Raw genomic sequence first — 23,310 nt, 5'->3', positions numbered from 1 at the left:
AAGAGAGAAGAGACCCAGCCTGTTCATCCTTTCCTGATATGTATACCCTCGCATTTCTGGTATCATCCTTGTAAATCTTCTCTGCACCCTCTCCAGTGCCTCTATATCCTTTTTATAATATGGTGACCAGAACTGTACACAGTACTCCAAGTGTGGTCTAACCAAGGTTCGATACAGGTTTAGCATAACTTCACTACTTTTCAATTCTATCCCTCGAGAAATAAACCCTAGTGCTTGGTTTGCTTTTTTATGGCCTTGCTAACCTGTGTCGCAACTTTTAGTGATTTGTGTATTTGTACTCCGAGATCCCTTTGTTCCTCTACCCCACCTAGACTCGCACCCTCCAAGTGATAAGTGACCTCCCCATTCTTCCTACCAAAATGTAATACCTCACATTTATCTGTTCAGCCTTGGTCACTCTGCAAAAACTCTGAAATGTTTAATAATGAAATCAGGGAGTCAAAAAGCTGAGGTGAGGCAGTTTAAAAAGACAGTCCCTGACCAGAGATTGCTGGATGCTGACACTCGGTGCTCACGAGGGTAGAATGTCCCATTCCCCAGGCACGGACATCCAGCACCTCGATCACAGCAACAATTCACAAAACAATGGCAATATAACTTGGAGCAGAGACGGTTAAGTGGAGCTGTGATCGAGGTGCTCAAAATTAGGAGGGGTTTTGATCGAGCAAACAAGGAGAAGCTGTTGTCACTGGCAGGAGGGTCGGTAACGAGAGGACACAGATTTCAGATCATTGGCAAAAGAATCGAGAGAGGAAATGAGGAGACTTTTTTTACACAGCGAATTGTGATGATCTGGAATGCACTGCCTGAATGGGAGGTGGAAGCAGATTCAATAGTAACTTTCAATAGGGAATTGGATATATACTAAAAACAGAAATTTGCAGGGCTGTGGGGAAAGAGCAGGGCAGTGGGACTAATTGCATCGCTCTTTCAGAGAGCCGGCACCAGCACGATGGGCCGAAAGGCATCCTACTGTGCTCTATGATTCTATAACATCAGCTTCTCTCTGCTCACTAGTACGGAGAGAACAGGGAATGATCTTTAAATCCAGCCCAGTTATTGGGGGCTCTTAACATTAACAAGCCCCAGTTGTCTGAATTAACACGGTTCAGTCCTGGATGTGATTAAAGGCATCGGAAACAGTGGAATCGACCCACCGCAGTCACAATGTGGACACTCTGGTGTGTCAGCGGGTGGGATACACCAGGGAATCCCTTTCCACACACTGAGGTTGACTCTAATGATCGGGAGTCCCAGGGTTTCGGATACCAGATAATCAAGCTCACAAGAAAACAGATTGTCTCTTCAGGCTTTATTAAGAGCGCTGCATAACACAGATCGGGTGATAATTCCCTCAATCTGGAGAATAGAAGTACAGTGGATTCGCGCACGATCTTCTCGAGTCTGTTCCAACTGACAACGGCTTAAGTGGCCTGTTCTTATACACAAGCTTGGTTACCGCTCAGGAAATGGGATTGTTTGGACCCGTCTGTTGACCGCCTCCTGAACTCCTGCTAATTCAGGGAATTTAGTCCATCTGTGACCAGACTATAACCACAAGCCCGTCTGGTTATCATACCTATACGGTCCGTGAGGTTATCAGATTCACACCCAGACGTTGTGCCTTTAGTTGTCTGGCACTTCATCCCATAACATGGGTACAGGGGCTCAGTAATGTTTCATTCATCAGAAAAAGACAAAGTACAACAACATACTGGTCAGCTTAACAGAATCTCATCATATTTATGTGGCTATAAATATAAAAGTCACTAATAAATCCAGGAGGGAATTCAGGAGGAACTTTTTTACCCAGAGAATGGTGAGAATGGGGAACTCGCTACCACAGGGAGTAGTTGAGGTGAACAGCACAGATGGATTTATGAGGAAGCCACACAAGGGAGAAAGGAATGGGAGGAGATGTTGATCGGGTTAATTGAAGTAGGGTGGGTGTGGGGCATAAACACTGGCATGGACCAGTTGGGCCGAGTGGCCTGTTTCTGTGCTGTACATTCTATGTAACACCATGAACAGTCAAAAGAAGGGAATCATCAGCACAACAGTCTTCAAGATTAAACAGCAGTACAAGAATTTATAAAACATTCATCCATTCCATGTTCATGTCACCCCAGCTGTCTGCGGGGCTCTGCGCTACAGAACAATGTGAACTCGCTGGCGTCTCAGTAGGTGCGATGACCGAGTGAATCCTTTGCCACACACAGAGCAGATGAACAGTCTCTTTCCTTCTCTCTCCAGCTGGTGTCTCTTCAGGCCCTTTGAACATATAAATGTCTTACCAGTCAGAACTTTTAAATGGTTTCTCATCGGTGTGAACTTGCTGGTGTGTCAGCAGGTGGGATGACTGAGTGAATCCCTTCCCACACACGGAGCAGGTGAACGGCCTCGCCCCAGTGTGAACTCGCTGGTGTCCATTCAAAATCCCAGCGCTTTTAAAGCTCTTCCCACAGACAGAACATGTAAACGGTCTCTCATCGGTGTGAACTTGCTGGTGTTGCTTCAGATCCCCAGAGGTTTTAAAGCTCTTCCCACAGTCAGAACATTTACATGGTCTCTCATCAGTGTGAACTCGCTGGTGTGTCAATAGGTGGGATGACCGAGTGAATCCCTTCCCACACACGGAGCAAGTGAATGGCCTCTCCCCAGTGTGAACTCGCTGGTGTCCGTTCAGATTCCTGGAGCTTTTAAAGCTCATCCCACAGACAGAACATGTAAATGGTCTCTGATCGGTGTGAACTTGCTGGTGTACCTTCAGTTCCCCAGAGGTTTTAAAGCTCTTCCCACAGGCAGAACAGTTAAATGGTCTCTCATCAGTGTGATATCCGTGGTGTCGCAACAGGTGGGATAACTGAGTGAATTCCTTCCCACACACGGAGCAGGTGAACGGTCTCTCCCCAGTGTGAACTCGCTGGTGTGTCAGTAGGTGGGATGGCCGAGTGAATCCCTTCCCACACACAGAGCAGGTGAACGGTCTCTCCCCAGTGTGAACTCGCTGGTGTGTCAGTAGGTGGGATGGCCGAGTGAATCCCTTCCCACACACAGAGCAGATGAATGGCCTCTTTCCTGCTCTCTCCAGCTGGTTTCCCTTCAGCTCCTGGGACATTTGAAAGCTTTTCCCACAGTCGGAATGTTTCACCGGCCTCTCCCCAGTGTGAACTCGCTGGTGCGCCAGCAGATTCGAGGACCGAGTGAATCACTTCCCACACACGGAGCAGGTGAACAGAATCTCTCCTGCTCTCTCCAGCTGGTGTCTCTTCAGATCCTGGGACCTTTTAAATCTCTTCCCACAGTCAGAACATTTAATCGGTCTCTCATCACTATGAACAAACTGGTGTCTCAGGAGGGTGGCAGAATGAAAATCACTTCAAAAACATGGAGCAGGTCAACGGTCTCTCATCGGTATGGACAAGCTGGTGTCTCAGCAGCACGGAGGGTGCAATTAATCCCTGCCCACACACGAAGCGGGTTAAAGATCTCTCTCAAGTGTGAACTTGCTAGTTCAACTGGAAGAAGGGTCCAACCCGAAACGTCAACTCAAATTTCTCTCCACGGATGTTGCCTGACCTGCTGAGTTTTTCCAGCATTTTCTGTTGTTATTTCGGATTTCCAACATCTGCAGTATTTTGCTATCTTGCTAGTGTATCATCGGAGCGGATGGCTGAGTGAATCCTTTCCTACACACAGGTCCCGGGTTCCCCCCAGTGTGTCGCCACTGATGTCGCTTCAGGTATTTGTAGATTTTGAAGCTCTTTCAGAACATTTAAGAGTTTTCTCCCCAGTGTGAACTCACGGGTGTGCCAGCAGATTGGAGGAGCGACTGAATCAGGTCCTGAGGAATCACGTAACTCTCAGATCTTGAGGTGATGTTTGGTTTGAGCTTCCTGTCTGTAAATGCTCCACTTCTATCACCCTGTAAGAGGAGTGCAGAAAGGGTAAGGGGGGAGCAGGAATTTTTTTGGCTTATTTTGCCTCAAAGAACAAACAGGGCAGTGCCGGTCCCACTGGGATTCTGTTGGTTTAAGAAGAGTAAAACAAGGTTACACTGCAGTAGGAGTAAATTGGCACAGCAGGCAGTGGAAACCAGTTTTCTAACCAATCAGCAGGGTTGACTCACTTGGCTGTAAACAAACAAACGGTATAAAAAGACCAGTGCAAGCACTGAGTGTGAGTCAGCAGAGAGTGCTGTGAGTTTGGGTAAGTGTGAGTTAGGGTAAGTGGGGTGTTAGGTGCTCTTTTCAAACTTTAACTCTGTGGGTTGTAGTTAATAAGGCCTTTCTGGTGCAGAGTGACTGTTGGTAAACCAATTAACTGGTGTAATTAGAGGGATTGATTTAATTTAAATCCAATTAATTAAAGGGGATACTAGCATCTAAAATCGGGCAGAGGGTGTCCATAACTAACAATAAAAAATGTAATTAATTACATAGAATGGAGCAGGTGATGTGTTACTGTTGCGAGATGTGGGAGCCGGTGGACCCCATTGAGGCTCATGATGATTACGTCTCTGACAAGTGTCTGCTGCTACAGGAACTCCAGCTCCATGTTGGTGAGCTGGAGTCTGAGCTTCAGACACTGTGACACATCAGGGAGGGGGAGAAGTACCTGGACTCTGTGTTTCAGGAGGTGGTCACACCTATGAAGTTAATTAATTCAGAAGTAGCCCATGGTCAGGGACAGGACGGTGTGACTACGAGTGAGGCAGGTACGGGGATCCAGGAGGTAGTGTTGGAGGAGCCGCAGCCCTTGCTCTTGTCCAACAGGTTCAAGGTTCTTACTCCCTGTGGGGACAGGAGCAGGGACTGCAGGGAGGATGAGCAACCTGGCCACAGCACCGTGGAACAGGGGGCCATTCAAGAGGGAGGAGTAAATAGAAATGTTGTAGTGGCAGGGGATAGTATTATTAGGGGGATAGATAGAGTTCTCTGCAGCCGAGAGCGAGAGTCCCGAAGGCTGTGTTGCCTACCCAGTGCCAGGGTTAAAGACATCTCCTCTGGGCTGGAAAGAAACTTGCAGTGGGAAGGGGTGGATCCAGTTGTCGTGGTCCATGTTGGTACAAACGACGTAGATAGGACTAGGAAGCCGGTTCTGTTAAAGGAGTATGAGCAGCTAGGGGTCAAATTAAAAAACAGAACCTCAAGGGTAATAATCTCTGGATTATTACCTGAGCCACGAGTGAATTTGGCTAGGACAAATAAAATTAGAGAGTTAAATGCGTGGCTCAAAGACTGGTGTGGGAGAAATGGGTTTTGCTTCCTGGGACACTGGCACCAGTACTGGGGCAGGAGGGAGCTGTTCCGTTGGGACGGGCTTCACTTGGCCAGTGCTGGGACTAGAGTCCTGGCGGATCATATAACTAGGGCTGTACAGAGGGCTTTAAACTAACTACTGGGGGGGGAGGTTCCTAGAGAGCAAATAATAAAAATGACAATAGAGAAGGTCATAGACTTAGGTAGCAGTGGGGAAATTAAAAACCAGAGCGTGTCAGGAAGAGGCAGAAGGTATGGAGTAAAAGGTATGGAGTAAAAGGTAAAGTAATAAAAAAGGGCAAAAGCAGGAACTAAGTGTCACAAAACATATTTGAAAGTTCTCTATCTGAATGCACGTAGCATTCGTAACAAAATAGACGAGTTAATGGCACAAATAACTACATATGGGTATGATCTTGTGGCCATTACAGAAACATGGCTGCAGGGTGACAATGCCTGGGAATTAAACATACCAGGTTATTTAATGATCAGGAAGGACAGGCAGGAAGGAAGGGGAGGTGGGGTGGCTATGTTAATAAAGGAAGGAATCACTGTAATACAGAGAAATGATATTGGGTCAAAAGATCAGGATAATGAAACAGTTTGGGTGGAGGTAAGGAATAATAAGGGGGAAAAAACACTAGTGGGCGTAGTCTATAGGCCTCCAAACAGTGGCAACTCTGTTGGACGGAGTATCAATCAGGAAATAGTTGAGGCTTGTAATAAGGGAACATCTATAACTATGGGGGATTTTAACTATCATATTAATTGGACAAATCAAATTGGGCAGGGCTGCCTTGAGGATGAGTTCATTGAGTGTATTAGGGATGGGTTTCTTGAGCAGTATGTAACTGAACCGACCAGGGGGCAAGCAACCTTAGATCTGGTCCTGTGTAATGAGACAGGATTAATTAAAAATGTCCTAGTAAAGGATCCCCTTGGAATGAGTGACCATAACATGGTTGAATTCCATATTCAATTAGAGGGTGAAAAGGTTGGATCTCAAACAAGCGTGCTAAGCTTGAATAAAGGAGACTATGAAGGTATGAGAGCGGAATTGAGTAGAGTGGATTGGGAAAATAGATTAAAGGGTAAGACGATACATGATCAGTGGTGTACATTTAAGGAGTTATTTTACAACTTCCAAAAAATATATATTCCACTGAGAAGAAAAGGGTGTAAAAGAAAAGACAGCCATCCATGGCTAAGTAAAGAAATTAAGGATAGTATTCCACTAAAAACAAGGGCATATAAGGCAGCCAAATCTAGTGGGAGGATAGAGGATTGGGAAAACTTTAAAAGACAGCAAAAAATAACAAAAAGATTGATGAAGAAAGGGAAGATAGATTATGAAAGTAAATTAGCAAAAAATATAAAAACAGATAGTAAGAGTTTTTATAGTTATATAAAAAGAAAAAGGGTGGCTAAAGTAAAGGTTGGTCCCTTAGAGGATGAGACCGGGAAATTAATGGTGGGAAATATGGAGATGGCAAAAACACTGAATGAATATTTTATATCAGTCTTTACAGTAGAAGACACTAAGAATAGCCCAACACTGGACAAACAGGGGGCTAAAGGGGGGGGAGGAGCTAAACACGATCAAAATCACTAAGGAAGTGGTACTCGGTAAAATAATGGGACTCAAGGCGGATAAATCACCTGGACCTGATGGCTTACATCCTAGGGTCTTGAGGGAAGTGGCGGTAGGGATTGTGGATGCATTGGTAATAATTTTCCAAAACTCCCTGGACTTGGCAAAGGTCCCGGCAGACTGGAAAACTGCTAATGTAACACACTTATTTAAAAAGGGCAGTAGACAGAAGGCTGGAAACTATAGACCGGTTAGCCTAACATCTGTGGTAGGTAAAATTTTGGAGTCCATTATTAAGGAGACAGTAACAGGACATTTGGATAATCATAATTTAATAGGACAAAGTCAGCATGGTTTTATGAAGGGGAAGTCATGTTTGACAAATTTGCTGGAGTTCTTTGAGGAAGTAACGTATAGGGTGGATAAAGGGGAACCAGTGGACGTAGTGTATTTAGACTTCCAAAAGGCATTTGACAAGGTGCCACACAAGATTATTGCTTAAGATAAAAAATCACGGGATTGGGGGTAATATTCTGGCATGGATAGAGGATTGGCTATCTAACAGAAGGCAGAGAGTTGGGATAAATGGTTCATTCTCAGACTGGCAATCAGTAACTAGTGGTGTTCCGCAGGGGTCAGTGCTGGGTCCCCAACTCTTTACAATCTATATTAATGATTTGGAGGAGGGGACCGAGTGTAACATATCAAAGTTTGCAGATGATACTAAGATGGGAGGGAAAGTAGTGAGTGAGGAGGACATAAAAAACCTGCAAGGGGACATAGACAGGCAAAGTAAGTGGGCAGAGATTTGGCAGATGGAATACAATACTGGAAAGTGTGAGGTTATGCACTTTGGCAGGAAAAATCGTAGAGCAAGTTATTATCTTAATGGCAAGAAACTGGAAAGTACTGGAGTACAAAGGGATCTGGGGGTCCTGGTGCACGAAACTCAAAAGGTTAGTATGCAGGTGCAGCAAGTGATTAAGAAGGCCAATGGAATGTTGGCTTTCATTGCTAGGGGGATAGAATATAAAAATAGGGAGGTGTTGCTTCAGTTGTACAAGGTATTGGTGAGACCGCACCTGGAATACTGCGTACAGTTTTGGTGTCCATACTTAAGAAAGGACATACTTGCTCTCGAGTCAGTACAAAGGTGGTTCACTCGGTTAATCCCAGGGATGAGGGGATGGACATATGAGGAGAGGTTGAGTAGATTGGGACTCCACTCATTGGAGTTCAGAAGAATGAGAGGCGATCTTATTGAAACATATAAGATTGTGAAGGGGTTGGATCGGGTGGATGCGGGGAGGATGTTCCCGATGATGGGTGAAACTAGAACTAGGGGGCATAGTCTTAGAATAAGGGGCTGCTCTTTCAAAAGTGAGATGAGGAGGAACTACTTCACTCAGAGGGTGGTTGGTCCATGGAATATGCTGCCCCAAAAAGCTGTAGAAGCAACATCATGACATAAATTTAAAACAGAAATAGACAGTTTCCTAGAAGTAAAGGGAATTAAGGGTTACGGGGAGCGGGCAGGAATTTGGACATGAGTCTAGGTCCGGATCGTTCATGGCCCTGTGGGTAGCGGAGCGGGCCCAGGGGCCGTGTAGCCTGATCCTGCTCCTATTTCGTGTGTCTAATTCTGTTCGAATCAGGAGATGGTTCTGTGATAGTGCATTGGCGGTTAGGATCAGATCAGCCATGATCTTATTGAATGGCGGAGCAGGCTCAAAGGGCCGATTGGCCTACTCCTGCTCCTGCTCCTATTTCTTATGTTCTTATTAACTGCCCTGGGAGTGTTTGATGGGACAGTGCAGAGGGAGCTATACTCTGTATCTAACCCATGCTGTACCTGCCCTGGGCGTGTTTGATGGGACAGTGTAGAGGGAGCTTTACTCTGTATCTAAGCCGTGACGTGCATGCCCTGGGAGTGAATGATGGGACAACGTAGAGGGAGCTTTACTCTGTATCTAACCTGTGCTGTACCTACCCTGGGAGCGTGTGATGGGACAGTGTAGAGGGAGCTTTAGTCTGTATCTAACCCATGCTGTATCTGCCCTGGGAATGTTTGATAGGGCAGTGCAGAGGGAGCTTTACTCTGTATCTAACCCGTGCTGTACCTGACCTGGGAGTGTAGCGGGAGCTTTAGTCAGTATCTAATCCGTGCTGCACCTGCCCTGGGAGTGTTTGTTGGGACAGTGTAGAGGGAGCATTAATCTGTATCTAACCCGTGCTGCACCTGCCCTGGGAGTGTTTGATGGGACAGTGCAGAGGGAGATTTACTCTGCATCTAACCCGTGCTGTACATGCCCTGGGAGTGTTTGATGGGACAGTGTAGAGGGAGCTTTAGTCTGCGTCTAACCCATGCTTTACCTGCCCTGGGCGTGTTTGATGGGACAGTGTAGAGGGAGCTTCACTCTGTATCTAATCCGTACTGTACCTGCCCTGGGAGCGTTTGATGGGACAGTGTAGAGGGATATTTACTCTGTATCTACCCTGTGCTGTACCTGCCCTGGGAGTGTTTGATGGGACAGTGTAGAGGGAGCTTTACTCTGTATCTAACCAGTGCTGTATCTGCCCTGGGAATGTTTGATAGGGCAGTGCAGAGGGAGCTTTACTCTGTATCTAACCCGTGCTGTACCTGCCCTGGGAGTGTTTGATGCGACAGTGTAGAAGGAGCTTTGCTCTGTATCTAACCAGTGACGTGCATGCCCTGGGAGCGTGTGATGGGACAACGTCGAGGGAGCTTTACTCTGCATCTAACCCGTGCTGTACCTGCCCTGGAAGTCTTTGATGGGACAATGTAGAGGGTACTTTACTCTGTATGTAAGCCATGCTGTACCTGCCCTGGGATGTGTTTGATAGGACAGTGCAGAGGGAGCTTTACTCTGTATCTAACCTGTGATGTACATGCCCTGGGACTGTGTGATGGGACAGTGCAGAGGGAGCTTTAGTCTGTATCTAACCCGTGCTACACCTGCCCTGCGAGTGTTTGATGGGACAATGTGGAGGGAGCTTTACTCTGTATCTAACCTGTGCTGTACCTGACCTGGGAGTGTTTGATGGGACAGTGCAGAGAGCTTTACTCTGTATGTAACCCGTGCAGTACCTGCACTGGGAGTGTTTGATGGGACAGTGTAGAGGGAGCTTCACTCTGTATCTAACCCGTGACGTGCATGCCCTGGGAGTGTATGATGGGACAACGTAGAGGGAGCTTTCCTCTGTATCTAACCTGTGCTGTACCTGCCCTGGGAGTGTTTGTTGGGATAGTGTAGAGGGAGCATTAATCTGTATCTAACCCGTGCTGTACCTGCGCTGGGAGTGTTTGGTGGGACAGTGTAGAGGGAGCTTTACTTTGTATCTAACCCGTGCTGCACTTACCCTGGGAGTGTTTGATGGGACAGTGTAGAGGCAGCTTTACTTTGTATCAAACCGGTGAAGTGCCTGCCCTGGGAGTGTTTGCTGGGACAATGTAGAGAGTGCTTTATTCTGTATCTAACCTGTGATGTACCTGCCCTGGGAGTGTGTGATGGGACAGTGTAGAGGGAGCTTTACTCTGTATCTAACCCGTGCTGTACCAGCCCTGGGAGTGTTTGATTGGACAGTGTAGCGGGAGCATTACTCTGTATCTAACCCGTGACGTGCATGCCCTGGGAGTGTATGATGGGACAACATAGAGGGAGCTTTACTCTGTATCTAAACTGTGCTGTAACTGCCCTGGGAGTGTCTGATGGGACAGTGTAGAGGGAGCTTTACTCTGTATCTAACCCATGACGTGCATGCCCTGGGAGTGTATGATGGGACAACATAGAGGGAGCTCTACTCTGTATCTAACCTGTGTTGTCCCTGCCCTGGGAGTGTTTGATGGGACAGTGTAGAGGGATATTTACTCTGTATCTAATCCGTGCTGTACCTGCCCTGGGAGTGTTTGATGGGACAGTGTAGAGGGAGATTTACTCTGTATCTAACCCGTGCTGTACCTGCCCTGGGAGTGTTTGATGGGACAGTGTAGAGGGAGCATTACTTTTTATCAAACCGGTGATGTGTCTGCCCTGGGAGTGTTTGCTGGGACAATGTAGAGAGTGCTTTATTCTGTATCTAACCTGTGATGTACCTGCCCTGGGAGTGTGTGATGGGACAGTGTAGAGGCAGCTTTACTCTGTATCTAACCTGTGCTGTACCTGCCCTGTGAGTGTTTGATGCGACAGTGTAGAGGGAGCTTTACTCTGTATCTAATCTGTACTGTACCTGCCCTGGGAGCGTTTGATGGGACAGTGTAGAGGGAGCATTAATCTGTGTCTAACCCGTGCTGTACATGCGCTGGGAGTGTTTGATGGGACAATGTGGAGGGAGCTTTACTCTGTATCTAACCTGTGCTGTACCTGACCTGGGAGTGTTTGATGGGACAGTGCAGAGAGCTTTACTCTGTATGTAACCCGTGCAGTACCTGCACTGGGAGTGTTTGATGGGACAGTGTAGAGGGAGCTTCACTCTGTATCTAACCCGTGACGTGCATGCCCTGGGAGTGTATGATGGGACAACGTAGAGGGAGCTTTCCTCTGTATCTAACCTGTGCTGTACCTGCCCTGGGAGTGTTTGTTGGGATAGTGTAGAGGGAGCATTAATCTGTATCTAACCCGTGCTGTACCTGCGCTGGGAGTGTTTGGTGGGACAGTGTAGAGGGAGCTTTACTTTGTATCTAACCCGTGCTGCACTTACCCTGGGAGTGTTTGATGGGACAGTGTAGAGGCAGCTTTACTTTGTATCAAACCGGTGAAGTGCCTGCCCTGGGAGTGTTTGCTGGGACAATGTAGAGAGTGCTTTATTCTGTATCTAACCTGTGATGTACCTGCCCTGGGAGTGTGTGATGGGACAGTGTAGAGGGAGCTTTACTCTGTATCTAACCCGTGCTGTACCAGCCCTGGGAGTGTTTGATTGGACAGTGTAGCGGGAGCATTACTCTGTATCTAACCCGTGACGTGCATGCCCTGGGAGTGTATGATGGGACAACATAGAGGGAGCTTTACTCTGTATCTAAACTGTGCTGTAACTGCCCTGGGAGTGTCTGATGGGACAGTGTAGAGGGAGCTTTACTCTGTATCTAACCCATGACGTGCATGCCCTGGGAGTGTATGATGGGACAACATAGAGGGAGCTCTACTCTGTATCTAACCTGTGTTGTCCCTGCCCTGGGAGTGTTTGATGGGACAGTGTAGAGGGATATTTACTCTGTATCTAATCCGTGCTGTACCTGCCCTGGGAGTGTTTGATGGGACAGTGTAGAGGGAGCTTGACTCTGTATCTAACCCGTGCTGTACCTGCGCTGGGAGTGTTTGATGGAACAGTGTAGAAGGAGCTTTACTCTGTATCTAATCCGTGCTGCTCCTGCCCTGGGAGTGTTTGATGGGACAGTGTATCACAGAATCACAGAAACCCCACAGTGCAGATAGAGGCCATTTCGTCCCATCGAGCCTGCACCGACACATATCCCACCCGATCCCTGTAACCCCTACACCAACACATATCCCACCCTATCCCCGTAACCCCATGTATTTAATCCCCCTAACACTAAGGGTCAATTTATCATAGCCAATCAACCTAACCCGCACATCTTTTGACTGTGGGAGGAAACCGGAGCTCCCGGAGAAAACCCACGCAAACACGGGGAGAATGTGCAAACTCCACACAGACAGTTGCCCGGTGCCGGATTCGAACCCGGGTCCCTGGCGCTGTGAGGCAACAGTGCTAACCACTGTAGAGGGAGCTTTACTCTGTATATTGCTTTACAATATGTCGAGGAACCAACTAGAGAACAGGCCAACTTAGACTGGGTATTATGTAATGAGAAAGGATTAATTAGCAATCTTGTTATGTGAGGCCCCTTGTGTTGGAGCGTTCATAATATGATAGAATTCTTCATTAAGATGGACTCAGAGACTAGGGTACTGAATTTAAATAAAGGAGACTACGATGGTATGAGGTGCGAGTTGGGTAGGATTGATTGGGGAATGTCACTCAAAGGGTTGACGGTGGATAGGTAATGGCAAACATTCAAAGATCGCATGGATGAACTACAGAATTTGTTCATCCCAGTTTGGCATAAAAATAAAACAAAAGAGGTGACTCAACCGTGGCTAACAAGGAAATTAGGGATAGCATAAGATCCAAGGAAAGGACATATAAATTGGCCAGAAAAAGCAGTAAACCTGAGGATTGGGAGCAGTTTAGGATCCAACAAAGGAGGACAAAGCGATTAATTAAGAAGGGGAAAATAGAATATGAGAGTAAGCTTTCAGGGAACATAAAAACTGACTGTAAAAGCTTTTATAGATATGTGAAGAGAAAAAGATTGGTGAAGTCAAGCGTAGGTCCCTTGCAGTCAGAATCAGGGGAATTTATAATGGGAAACATAGAAATGGCAGACCAACTAATTACATATTTTGGTTCTGTCTTCACAAAGGAGGACACAAATAACCTCCCAGAGATGTCGGGGAACATAAGGTGAAATGAAAGGGAGGAACTGATAGAAATCAGTATTTGTAGGGAAATGGTGTTGGGGAACTTGATGGGATTGAGGGCCGATAAATCCCCAGGGCCTGATAATCTACATCCTAGGGTACTTAAGGAAGTGGCCCTAGAAATAGTAGATGCATTGCTGGTCATCTTCCAACATTCGATAGACTCGGGAACAGTACCCATGGATTGGCGGGTAGCTAATGTTACCCCACTATTCAAAAAGGGTGGTAAAGAGAAAACGGGGAATTACAGACCGGTAAGCCTGACATCGGTAGTGGGGAAAATGCTAGAGTCCATTATAAAGGATGTAATAGCAGAGCACTTGGAAAAAAGCGACCGGATCGGACAAAGTCAACATGGCTTTACAAAAGGTAAATCGTGTTTGACTAATCTACTGGAATTTTTTGAGGATGTAACTGGTAAAATAGATAAGGGAGAACCAGTAGATGTGGTGTATTTGGACTTTCAAAAGGCTTTCGATAAGGTCCCGCATAAGGCAGAAACTCTCATCACATTTAAAAAGTACTTGGATATGCACTTGAAGTGCCGTAACCTACAAGGCTACGGACCAAGTGCTGGAAAGTGGGATTAGGGAGGAGAGCTCTTTGTCGGCCGGCACGGGCAAGATGGGCTGAATGGCCTCCTTCTGTGCTGTAAATTTCTATAATTCTATGAATTGTAGTTAAAGGGACAGACACCCCACAAACTCTGTTCCCTAGCCACCGACTCCATCCCTCTCCCGAACATTTGTCTGAGGCTGAACATAGAAACATAGAAGATAGGAACATTCGGCCCCTCGAGCCTGCTCCGCCATTCAAAGAGTTCATGGCTGATCATCCAAATTCAGTATCCTGTCCCTGCTTTCTCCCCATATCCCTTGATCCCTTTAGCCTAAAGAAATATATCTAACTCCTTCTTGAATATATTTAATGAATTGGCCTCTACTGCCTTCTGTGGTAGAGAATTCCACAGGTTCACCACTCTCTGGGTGAAGAAATTCCTCCTCATCCCTGTCCTAAATGGCTTACCCCTTATCCTTAGACTGTGACCCCTGGTTCTGGACTCCCCGACCATCGGGAACATCCTTCCTGCATCTAGTCTGTCTAGTCCTGTTAGAATTTTATAAGTTTCAATGAGATCCCCTCTCATTCTTCTAAACTCCAGCAAGTACAAGCCCAGTCGACCCACTCTCTCCTCATACGTCATTCCTGACATCCCAGGTATCAGCCTGGTGAATCTTCGCTGCACTCCCTCCATGGCAATAACATCCTTCCTCAGATAAGGCGACCAAAACTGCACACAATACTCAGTGTGGTCTCACCAAGGCCCTGTACAACTGCAGCAAGACATCCTTGTTCCTGTACTCAAACCCTCTCGCCACGAAGGCCAACATACTATTTGCCTTCTGAACCGCCTGCTGCACCTGCATGCTTACCTTCAGCGACTGGTGCACAAGGACACCCAGGTCTCGTTGCACTTCCCCTTCTCCCAATCTATTGCCATTCAGATAATAATCTGCCTTCCTGTTTTTGACACGAAAGTGGATAACCTCGCATTTATCCACATTATATTGCATCTGCCATGCTTCTGCCCAATCACCCAACCTGTCCAAATCATACTGGAGTTTCTCGGCATCCTCCTCACAGCACACACGCCCACCCAGCTTTGTGTCGTCTGCAAACTTGGAGATATTACATCTAGTTCCCTCGTCCAGATCATTAATATATATTGTGAATAGCTGGGGTCCATGGACCGATCCCTGCGGTACCCCACTAGTCACTGCCTGCCACTCGGAAAAAGACCCGTTTCTTCCAACTCTTGGCTTTCTGTCTGCCAACCAGTTCTCTATCCAAGTCAATACCTTGCCCCCAATCCCATGTGCCTTACCTTTACACGCTGTCGAACGCCTTTTGGAAATCCATGTACACCACGTTAACCGCATTGCCCTCATCAACCCTCTCTGTTACCTCATCAAAAACCTCAATCAGAATCAGAGCGGCCGGGCCCGGCGGACGTGCGGCCAGGACCCCGGCACCAGGAAACCCAGGGTGCAGCGCCTCCCACATCCGAGCCGCCGCTTCCCGGTTTCTACAGCCGGCTCCACAGAGTCCAACTCGGGACAAAGGACAGGAGCCAGGCTCCCAGAATGGCCCACGGCCCCGGGGAGCATGCGCACTCACAACGGGGAAATCAGCGCGTTGGATAAAGCGGTTTCTGGGGCGCGGGAAATTGTGGGTGCTGCGGCCACCATTAGTCAGCGGCTGTCGGGAAGAGTTTTATTGCAGGTGATGGAAGTCGGTCCCTGGCCGCCTGTGTAGGTCTTTTTGTTGCAGCAGTTTGAGCTGGAGTGGAGATGGAGGAGAAGCTGCTGGGTTTTCGATGGAATCTGGAACAGTACCCATGGATTGGAGGGTAGCAAATGTTACCCTACTATTCAAAAAAGGTGGTAGAGAGAAAACGGGGAATTACAGACCGGTAAGCCTGATATCGGTAGTGGGGAAAATGCTAGAGTCCATTATAAAAGATGTAATAGCAGAGCACTTGGAAAACAGTGACAGGATCAGACAAATTCAACATGGATTTACAAAAGGTAAATCGTGCTTGACTAATCTACTGGAATTTTTTGAGGATGTAACTAGTAAAATAGATAAGGGCGAACCAATGGATGTGGTGTATTTGGACTTTCAGAAGGCTTTCGATAAGGTCCCACATAAGAGATTAGCGTGTAAAGTTAAGGCACATGGGATTGGGGGTCAAGGTATTGACTTGGATAGAGAACTGGTTGGCAGATAGAAAGCAAATAGTTGGAATAAACAGGTCTTTTTCCGAGTGGCAGGCAGTGACTAGTGCGGTACCGCAGGGATCGGTCCTTGGACCCCAGCTATTCACAATATATATTCATGATCTAGACAAGGGAACTAGATGTAATATCTCCAAATTTGCAGACGACACAAAGCTGGGTGGGCGTGTGTGCTGTGAGGAGGATGCCGAGAAACTACAGGATGATTTGGACAGGTTGGATGATTGGGCAGAAGCATGGCAGATGCAATATAACGTGGATAAATGCGAGGTTATTCACTTTGGTGTCAAAAACAGGAAGGCAGATTATTATCTGAATGGCAGTAGATTGGGAGAAGGGGAAGTGCAACGAGACCTGGGTGTCCTTGTGCACCAGTCGCTGAAGGTAAGCATGCAGCTGCAGCAGGCTGTTAAGAAGGCAAATGGTATGTTGGCCTTCATAGCGAGAGGGTTTGAGTACAGGAACAAGGATGTCTTGCTGCAGTTGTGCAGGGCCTTGGTGAGACCACATCTTGAGTATTGTGTGCAGTTTTGGTCGCCTTATCTGAGGAAGGATGTTCTTGCCATGGAAGGAGTCCAGCCAAGATTCACCAGGCTGATACCTGGGATGGCAGGAATGACGTATGAGGAGAGATTGGGTCGATTGGGCTTGTACTCACTGGAGTTTAGAAGAATGAGAGGGAATCTGATTGAAACTTATAAAATTCTGGCAGGGCTGGACACACTAGATGCAGGGAGGATGTTCCTGATGGTCGGGGAATCCAGAACCAGGGGTCACAGTCTAAGGATAAGGGGTAGGCCTCTTAGGGCAGAAATGAGGAGGAATTTCTTCACCCAGAGAGTGGTGAACCTGTGGAATTCTCTTCCACAGAAGACAGTGTAGGCCAATTCATTAAATATATTCAAGAAGGAGTTGGATATATTTCTTAAGGCTAAAGAGATCAAGGGGTATGGGGAGAAAGCAGGGACCGGGTACTAAACTTGGATGATCAGCCATGATCGCATTGAATGGCAGAGCAGGCTCGAGGCGCCAAATGACCTACTCCTGCTCCTATCGTCTATGTTTCCATCTCTTATGCGGGACCTTATCGAAAGCCTTTTAAAAGTCCAAATACACCACATCCACTGGTTCTCCCTTATCTATTTTACCAGTTACATCCTCAAAAAATTCCAGTAGATTAGTCAAGCATGATTTACCTTTTGTAAATCCATGTTGACTTTGTCCGATCCGGTCACTGTTTTCCAAGTGCTCTGCTATTACGTCTTTTATAATGGCCTCTAGCATTTTCCCCACTACCGATGTCAGGCTTACCGGTCTGTAATTCCCCGTTTTCTCTCTACCACCTTTTTTGAACAGTGGGGTAACATTAGCTACCCGCCAATCCATGGGTACTGTTCCAGAGTCTATCGAATTTTGGAAGATGACCAGCAATGCATCTACTATTTCTAGGGCCACTTCCTCGAGTACCCTCGGATGTAGATTATCTTCTATGTTTCTATGTATTCAATCTTTCCTTGTAGCTGAAATTCTCTAGTCCTGGCAACATCCTCGTAAATCTCCCGTCTCGAGCAGTCACATCTTTCCTGCAATGGGGCGAGCAGAACTGCACACAGCACTCTAGCCAGTGGCCTAACTGGTGTTTTGTACAGTTCAAGCAGAACCTCCCTGCTCTTACATGAGACAGAAAGAAAGAGGCACTGCCCCTTTAAATACCTGGGGGGCACCCACAGAATCACAGAAACTCCAGTGCAGATAGAGGCCATTTCAGCCCATCGAGCCTGCACCGACACATATCCCACCCTATCCCTGTAACCCCACGTATTTAATCCTCCTAACACTAAGGGTCAATTTATCATAGCCAATCAACCTAACCCGCACATCTTTGGACTGTGGGAGGAAACCGGAGCACCCGGAGAAAACCCACGCAAACACGGGGAGAATGTACAAACTCCACACACAGTCGCCCGAGGCCGGATTCGAACCCGGGTCTCTGGCGCTGTGAGGCAACAGTGCTAACCACTATGCCACCATTCCCCTTTAAATGGCCAAGCAATTGTTTTTGTTGAAAAGGGGCAGCAGTCCCCTTTGACTCACCCCCCCCTCTCACCCACCACAAATACTCACAAGAGAGAGAGAGAGAGGGAGGAGGAAGAATGCTGGTCTTTGTCCCTTTAAAAGTGGCTGCCCACCAAAATGTTCACAGCACCAGGGCTCTTTGTTCTGGATAAAAATCAAAGAAAGAAAAGGTTCACTTATTTTTAAATGAATGCAGTTGATGAATAGCCTTGCAATAAAGGTAATGCAAAGGAATAAACACTCACAAGCTGGGTTTTTTTCCACCCCCTCCTCCCCTTTAACAGCTCCTGCAGACAATGAAAGCAGGAAAGCGGCCTGCAGCCCACCGAGGTCCCGCCCCCCTCCCTCCCGCGCCGCCATTGGTTGGAAGACCGTCAACCCGCCCGGTCCCCCCAGCGTTTTCCGCGCTCCTGATTGGCGGGCGCCTCGCGTCAATCAACCCCCCCTCCGATTACGCGTTGACGCCTGCACGCAACGCCCAGGGATCGGTTGGATCGGCGCACGCCACCGCAAGGTAAAAAAAAGACACCCCACACAAATGAGAGAAAACAATAATAATAATGCGCACTTTAGAGGGGAGGAGGTTGGGGAATTAATGAGTGTTTTCAATTTGTTTCGGAAAAAAACATTTTTGAAAAGCTTCTCAACGGAGCGAGGCTGCCAGTGCGCCTGCGCGGGGCCTCCGGGGAGCAGACGGAATCAGCGGCCGAGGTAAAGTCAAGTGTCGGGGAATCGATTTAAATCGAGGTGAGGGGGGAGCGGAGAGCGAGATTATAAAGTAAAAGACGAGAAAACCCAAACCTGAGAGTCGGGCGGGACCTCCGCGGACGCCGAACGGAGCAGATTGATCCGCGCGGGGTGGCGGAGTGAGCCGGAACAATGTGATTCTGACTGACGGGAGCGCTGACCAATAGGACGAGGGCTGAGCTGGGAGGACTGAACTGGGCGGCCTGGTCCTCCAACCAATGGCGGCGCGGCAAGGGGGCGGGGCCTCCTCTCCAGCTCAGGTGCGCTGGGGCCGATTGTGACGCGCTGTCCCCAGGTGAGAGCAGCTCAGTCAGCACAGAGCTGGGGCTGGAATCTGGGAGAGGGGCCGCAGGCAGCGGGCCTGGCAAAGGGGCACAAGCTTCACAATACAAGCTGCTTTCAAATGCACAATTGTTTCCTACACACAGCCTTGGTCACTCTGCAAAAAAAACTGTTTAACAATTCATCATAACTTCCCTGCTTTAGGAGAGGGGTAGAGTGCAAAAGCAAGGAAGTTATGATGAAACTGTGTAAAAGACTGGAGTCAGCTGTGGCTCAGTGGATAGCAGAGTCAGAAGGTTGTGGGTTCAAATCCCGCTCCAGGGACTTGAGTATATAAAGCGAGGTTGACACTCCAGTGCGGTGCTGAGGGAGTGCCGCACTGTCGGAGGGGCAGTACTGAGGGAGCGCCGCACTGTCGGAGGGGCAGTACTGAGGGAGCGCCGCACTGTCGGAGGGGCAGTACCGAGGGAGCGCCGCACTGTCGGAGGGGCAGTACCGAGGGAGCGCCGCACTGTCGGAGGAGCAGTACTGAGGGAGCGCCGCACTGTCGGAGGGGCAGTACTGAGGGAGCCCCGCACTGTTGGAGGGGCAGTACCGAGGGAGCGCCGCACTGTCGAAGGGACAGTACCGAGGGAGCGCCGCACTTTCGGAGGGGCAGTACTGAGGGAGCGCCGCACTGTCGGAGAGGCAATGCTGAGGGAGCGCCGCACTGTTGGAGGGGCAGTACTGAGGGAGTGCCGCACTTTCGGAGGGGCAGTACTGAGGGAGCGCCGCACTGTCGGAGAGGCAATGCTGAGGGAGCGCCGCACTGTTGGAGGGGCAGTACTGAGGGAGAGCCGCACTGTCGGAGGGGCAGTACTGAGGGAGCGCCGCACTGTCGGAGGTGCCGTCCTACGGATGAGAAGTTAAACCGAGGCCCCCGTCTGCCCCCTCAGGTGGATGTAAAAGATCCTGTGGTGCTATTTCGAAGAAGTTATCCCCGGTGTTTTGAGCCCAATATTTATCCCTCAATCAACATGACGAAAAAAGATTATCTGGTCATTATCACATTACTGTTTGTGGGAGCTTGCTGTGCGCAAATTGGCTGCCGCGTTTCCCACATTACAACAGTGACTACACTTCAAAAGTACTTCATTGGCTGTAAAGCGCTTTGGGACGTCCGGTGGTCGTGAAAGGCAGTTAAAAAGGCAAATGGTATGCTGGCCTTCATTACAAGAGGATTTGAGTACAGGAGTAAAGAAGTCTTACTCCAATTATATCTTCTGCTTTCTGCTTAGGCAGTCCCTCGGAACCGAGGATGACTTGCTTCCACATTAAAAATTAGTTCTCAGGTGTAAGGGTAAACCGGGAGAGCTTCTTCTCCCCGAGACGGACCCTCTGATATAAAGGGTCGACTGGATCCATGTTTATCTGTAATTTAAACAGAGGTCTGGTCGTCTTCCGAGCTCTTTCCCCTAGAGGAGAGGGTAGAATGGGGGTCTTTAGTGTTAAATGGTTTCACCTGGGTCCATTGCTTCCATCGCATACCCATCGGTTCCTGTAGACAAACACACGTATCACTTGTCATTAATACAGTACATGGCCCCATCCAACGGGCCCCATTCCCTTTCTTCCGATAACTTGCGTCATTACTTGTTGACCTATTCTGGGCAACTCGTCTGGTTTAAGTCCAGCATTCTGCCTTTCTAGATCTTTAATCTGTTGTTGGTTCCTTACTTCTTTATTTAGTGCTTGTACCTCCTGATTTAGTTGTACTAAGTATCGCCTTAATCTATCTTGCACTGGTCCTGGTCTTAAACACATACTTTAGTTCTGTCTTCACAAAGGAGGACACAAATAACCTCCCAGAGATGTCGGGGGAACATAGGGTCTAATGAAAGGGAGGAACTGAATGAAATTAGTATCTGTAGGGAAATGGTGTTAGGGAAATTGATGGGATTGAAGGCTGATAAATCCCCAGGGCCTGATAATCTACATCCTAGGGTACTTAAGGAAGTGGCCCTAGAAATAGTAGATGCATTGCTGGTCATCTTCCAAAATTCGATAGACTCTGGAACAGTACCCATGCATTGGCAGGTAGCTAATGTTACCCCACTATTCAAAAAGGGTGGTAGAGAGAAAATGGGGAATTATAGACCGGTAAGCCTGACATCGGTAGTGGGGAAAATGCTAGAGTCCATTTTAAAGGATGTAATAGCAGAGCACTTGGAAAACAGTGACAGGATCGGACAAAGTCAACATGGAGGGTCCCTAAACTTACATAGAAACATAGAAGATAGGAGCAGGAGTAGGCCATTTGGCCCCTCGAGCCTGCTCCGCCATTCAATGTTCAAGTTTCTGGAGTGGGACTTGAACCCACAACCATGTGCCTCAGAGGCGAGAGTGCTACCCACTGAGTCACTGGCTGACACTAAAGAACAAGCAGTTCTGACGAAAGGTCATTGACCTGAAACGTTAACTCTGTTTCTCTCTCCACAGATGCTGCCTGACCTGCTGAGTATTTCCAGCATTTTCTGTTTTTATTAAAGAACCGAGGGAGTGATTGCTGACAGGAGGAATGTTGGGTCGTCCTGCACATGCGCACCTCCCTGGCGGCTGAGGCGAAACACCGACTCGCCCCCCACCTGAGCTGCTCACGCGTACCAGATGTTGCAGCTCCGCATGCGCGCCCGATGTTCCAACCGCGGGGTTTTGTGCGCTGAGCATGCGCGTTGTGGACCGATCGGGACGGGCGATTGTGGAGCAGGAGGGAGAGCGTGGGGGCCATGAGCACATGCGCGGGACTCGGAGTCAACAGAGTGCTTTCTGGAGCGTGGGGGCTTGTGAGTATTACAGCCGCCATTACTGCTGATCCTTTCAACCAACCTGTGCAGCAGCTGGAGCCTGAAAATCAGCTTCACTGCCCCTAGGTTCAGAAAGGGGAAAATTAAACGACAGTTTGCCTCTGATCCTTTTCTGATCTCAATTTACAGGGTTATAGAAGTGGAGCAGTTACAGGCGGGAAGCTCAGACCAAACATTACGTCAACATCTGACAGAGTCGCTGGATTCATCAGGACCTGAATATCATCGGCCTTTGCACATGGAAGGAGAAAGCAGCGATCGCAGCGATGACAAACCGCACATGTGTTCGGTGTGTGGACGCGGATTCAGCCGATCGCCTGACCTGGCGAGACACATACACCGTCACACCGGGGAGAAACCGGGTAAAGGTGGGGATGGTGGGAAGGGATTCAGTTCCTCGTCTACATTGGAAGTTCAACGGCGCAGTCACACCAGGGACAGTCCGTTCACCTGCTCCGTGTGTGGAAAGGGATTTGTTTGTTCATCCCACCTGCAAACACACCAGCGAGTTCACACTGGAGAGAGACCATTTCAGTGTTCTGACTGTGGGAAGAGCTTTAAAAGCTCCGGGCAGCTGAAGAGACACCAGCTTGTTCACACTGATGAGAGACCATTTCAATGTTCTGACTGTGGGAAGAGCTTTAAAAGCCCCGGGGAACTGAAGGAACACCAGCTTGTTCACACTGATGAGAGACCATTTCAGTGTTCTGACTGTGGGAAGAGCTTTAAAAGCTCCGGGGAGCTGAAGGGACACCAGCTTGTTCACACTGATGAGAGACCGTTTCAGTGTCCTAACTGTGGGAAGAGCTTTAAAAGCCCCGGGGAACTAAAGCAACACCAACTTGTCCACACTGATGAGAGACCATTTCAGTGTCCTAACTGTGGGAAGAGCTTTAAAATCCCCCGGGAGCTCAAGCTACACCAACTTGTTCACACTGATGAGAGGCCGTTTAAATGTTCTAACTGTGGGAAGAGCTTTAAAAGCTCCGGGAATCTGAAGGGACACCAGCTTGTTCACACTGATGAGAGACCATTCACCTGCTCCGAATGTGGGAAGGGATTCACTCAGTCATCCAACCTCCTGTCACACCAGCGAGTTCACACTGGGGAGAGACCGTTCACCTGCTCCATGTGTGGGAAGGGATTCACTCATTCATCCAACCTCCTGTCACA

The 23,310-nt window shown here is 48.2% G+C and overlaps 1 protein-coding gene across 1 annotated transcript in view; it reads right to left on the bottom strand.

Moving 5' to 3' along the window:
• Nucleotides 1–1,924: 1,924 nt before the first annotated feature.
• Nucleotides 1,925–23,310, bottom strand: part of LOC147118217 (uncharacterized) — a 41,068-nt gene continuing 19,682 nt past the window's right edge. The window contains exon 2 of the mRNA XM_085984309.1: nucleotides 1,925–3,092. Coding sequence (XP_085840435.1) covers nucleotides 2,312–3,092 — 781 coding nt within the window. The 3' untranslated portion in view covers nucleotides 1,925–2,311. The remainder of the gene's footprint in view (nucleotides 3,093–23,310) is intronic.

Source organism: Somniosus microcephalus, chromosome 4 (genome assembly GCF_052327205.1).
Source record: "Somniosus microcephalus isolate GS21.2 chromosome 4, FLI_Smic_1.0, whole genome shotgun sequence".
Classification (NCBI taxonomy): domain Eukaryota; kingdom Metazoa; phylum Chordata; class Chondrichthyes; order Squaliformes; family Somniosidae; genus Somniosus; species Somniosus microcephalus.
The sequence above is the reverse complement of the archived record's forward strand: the minus strand, read 5'-3'. Positions and strand labels throughout refer to the sequence as shown.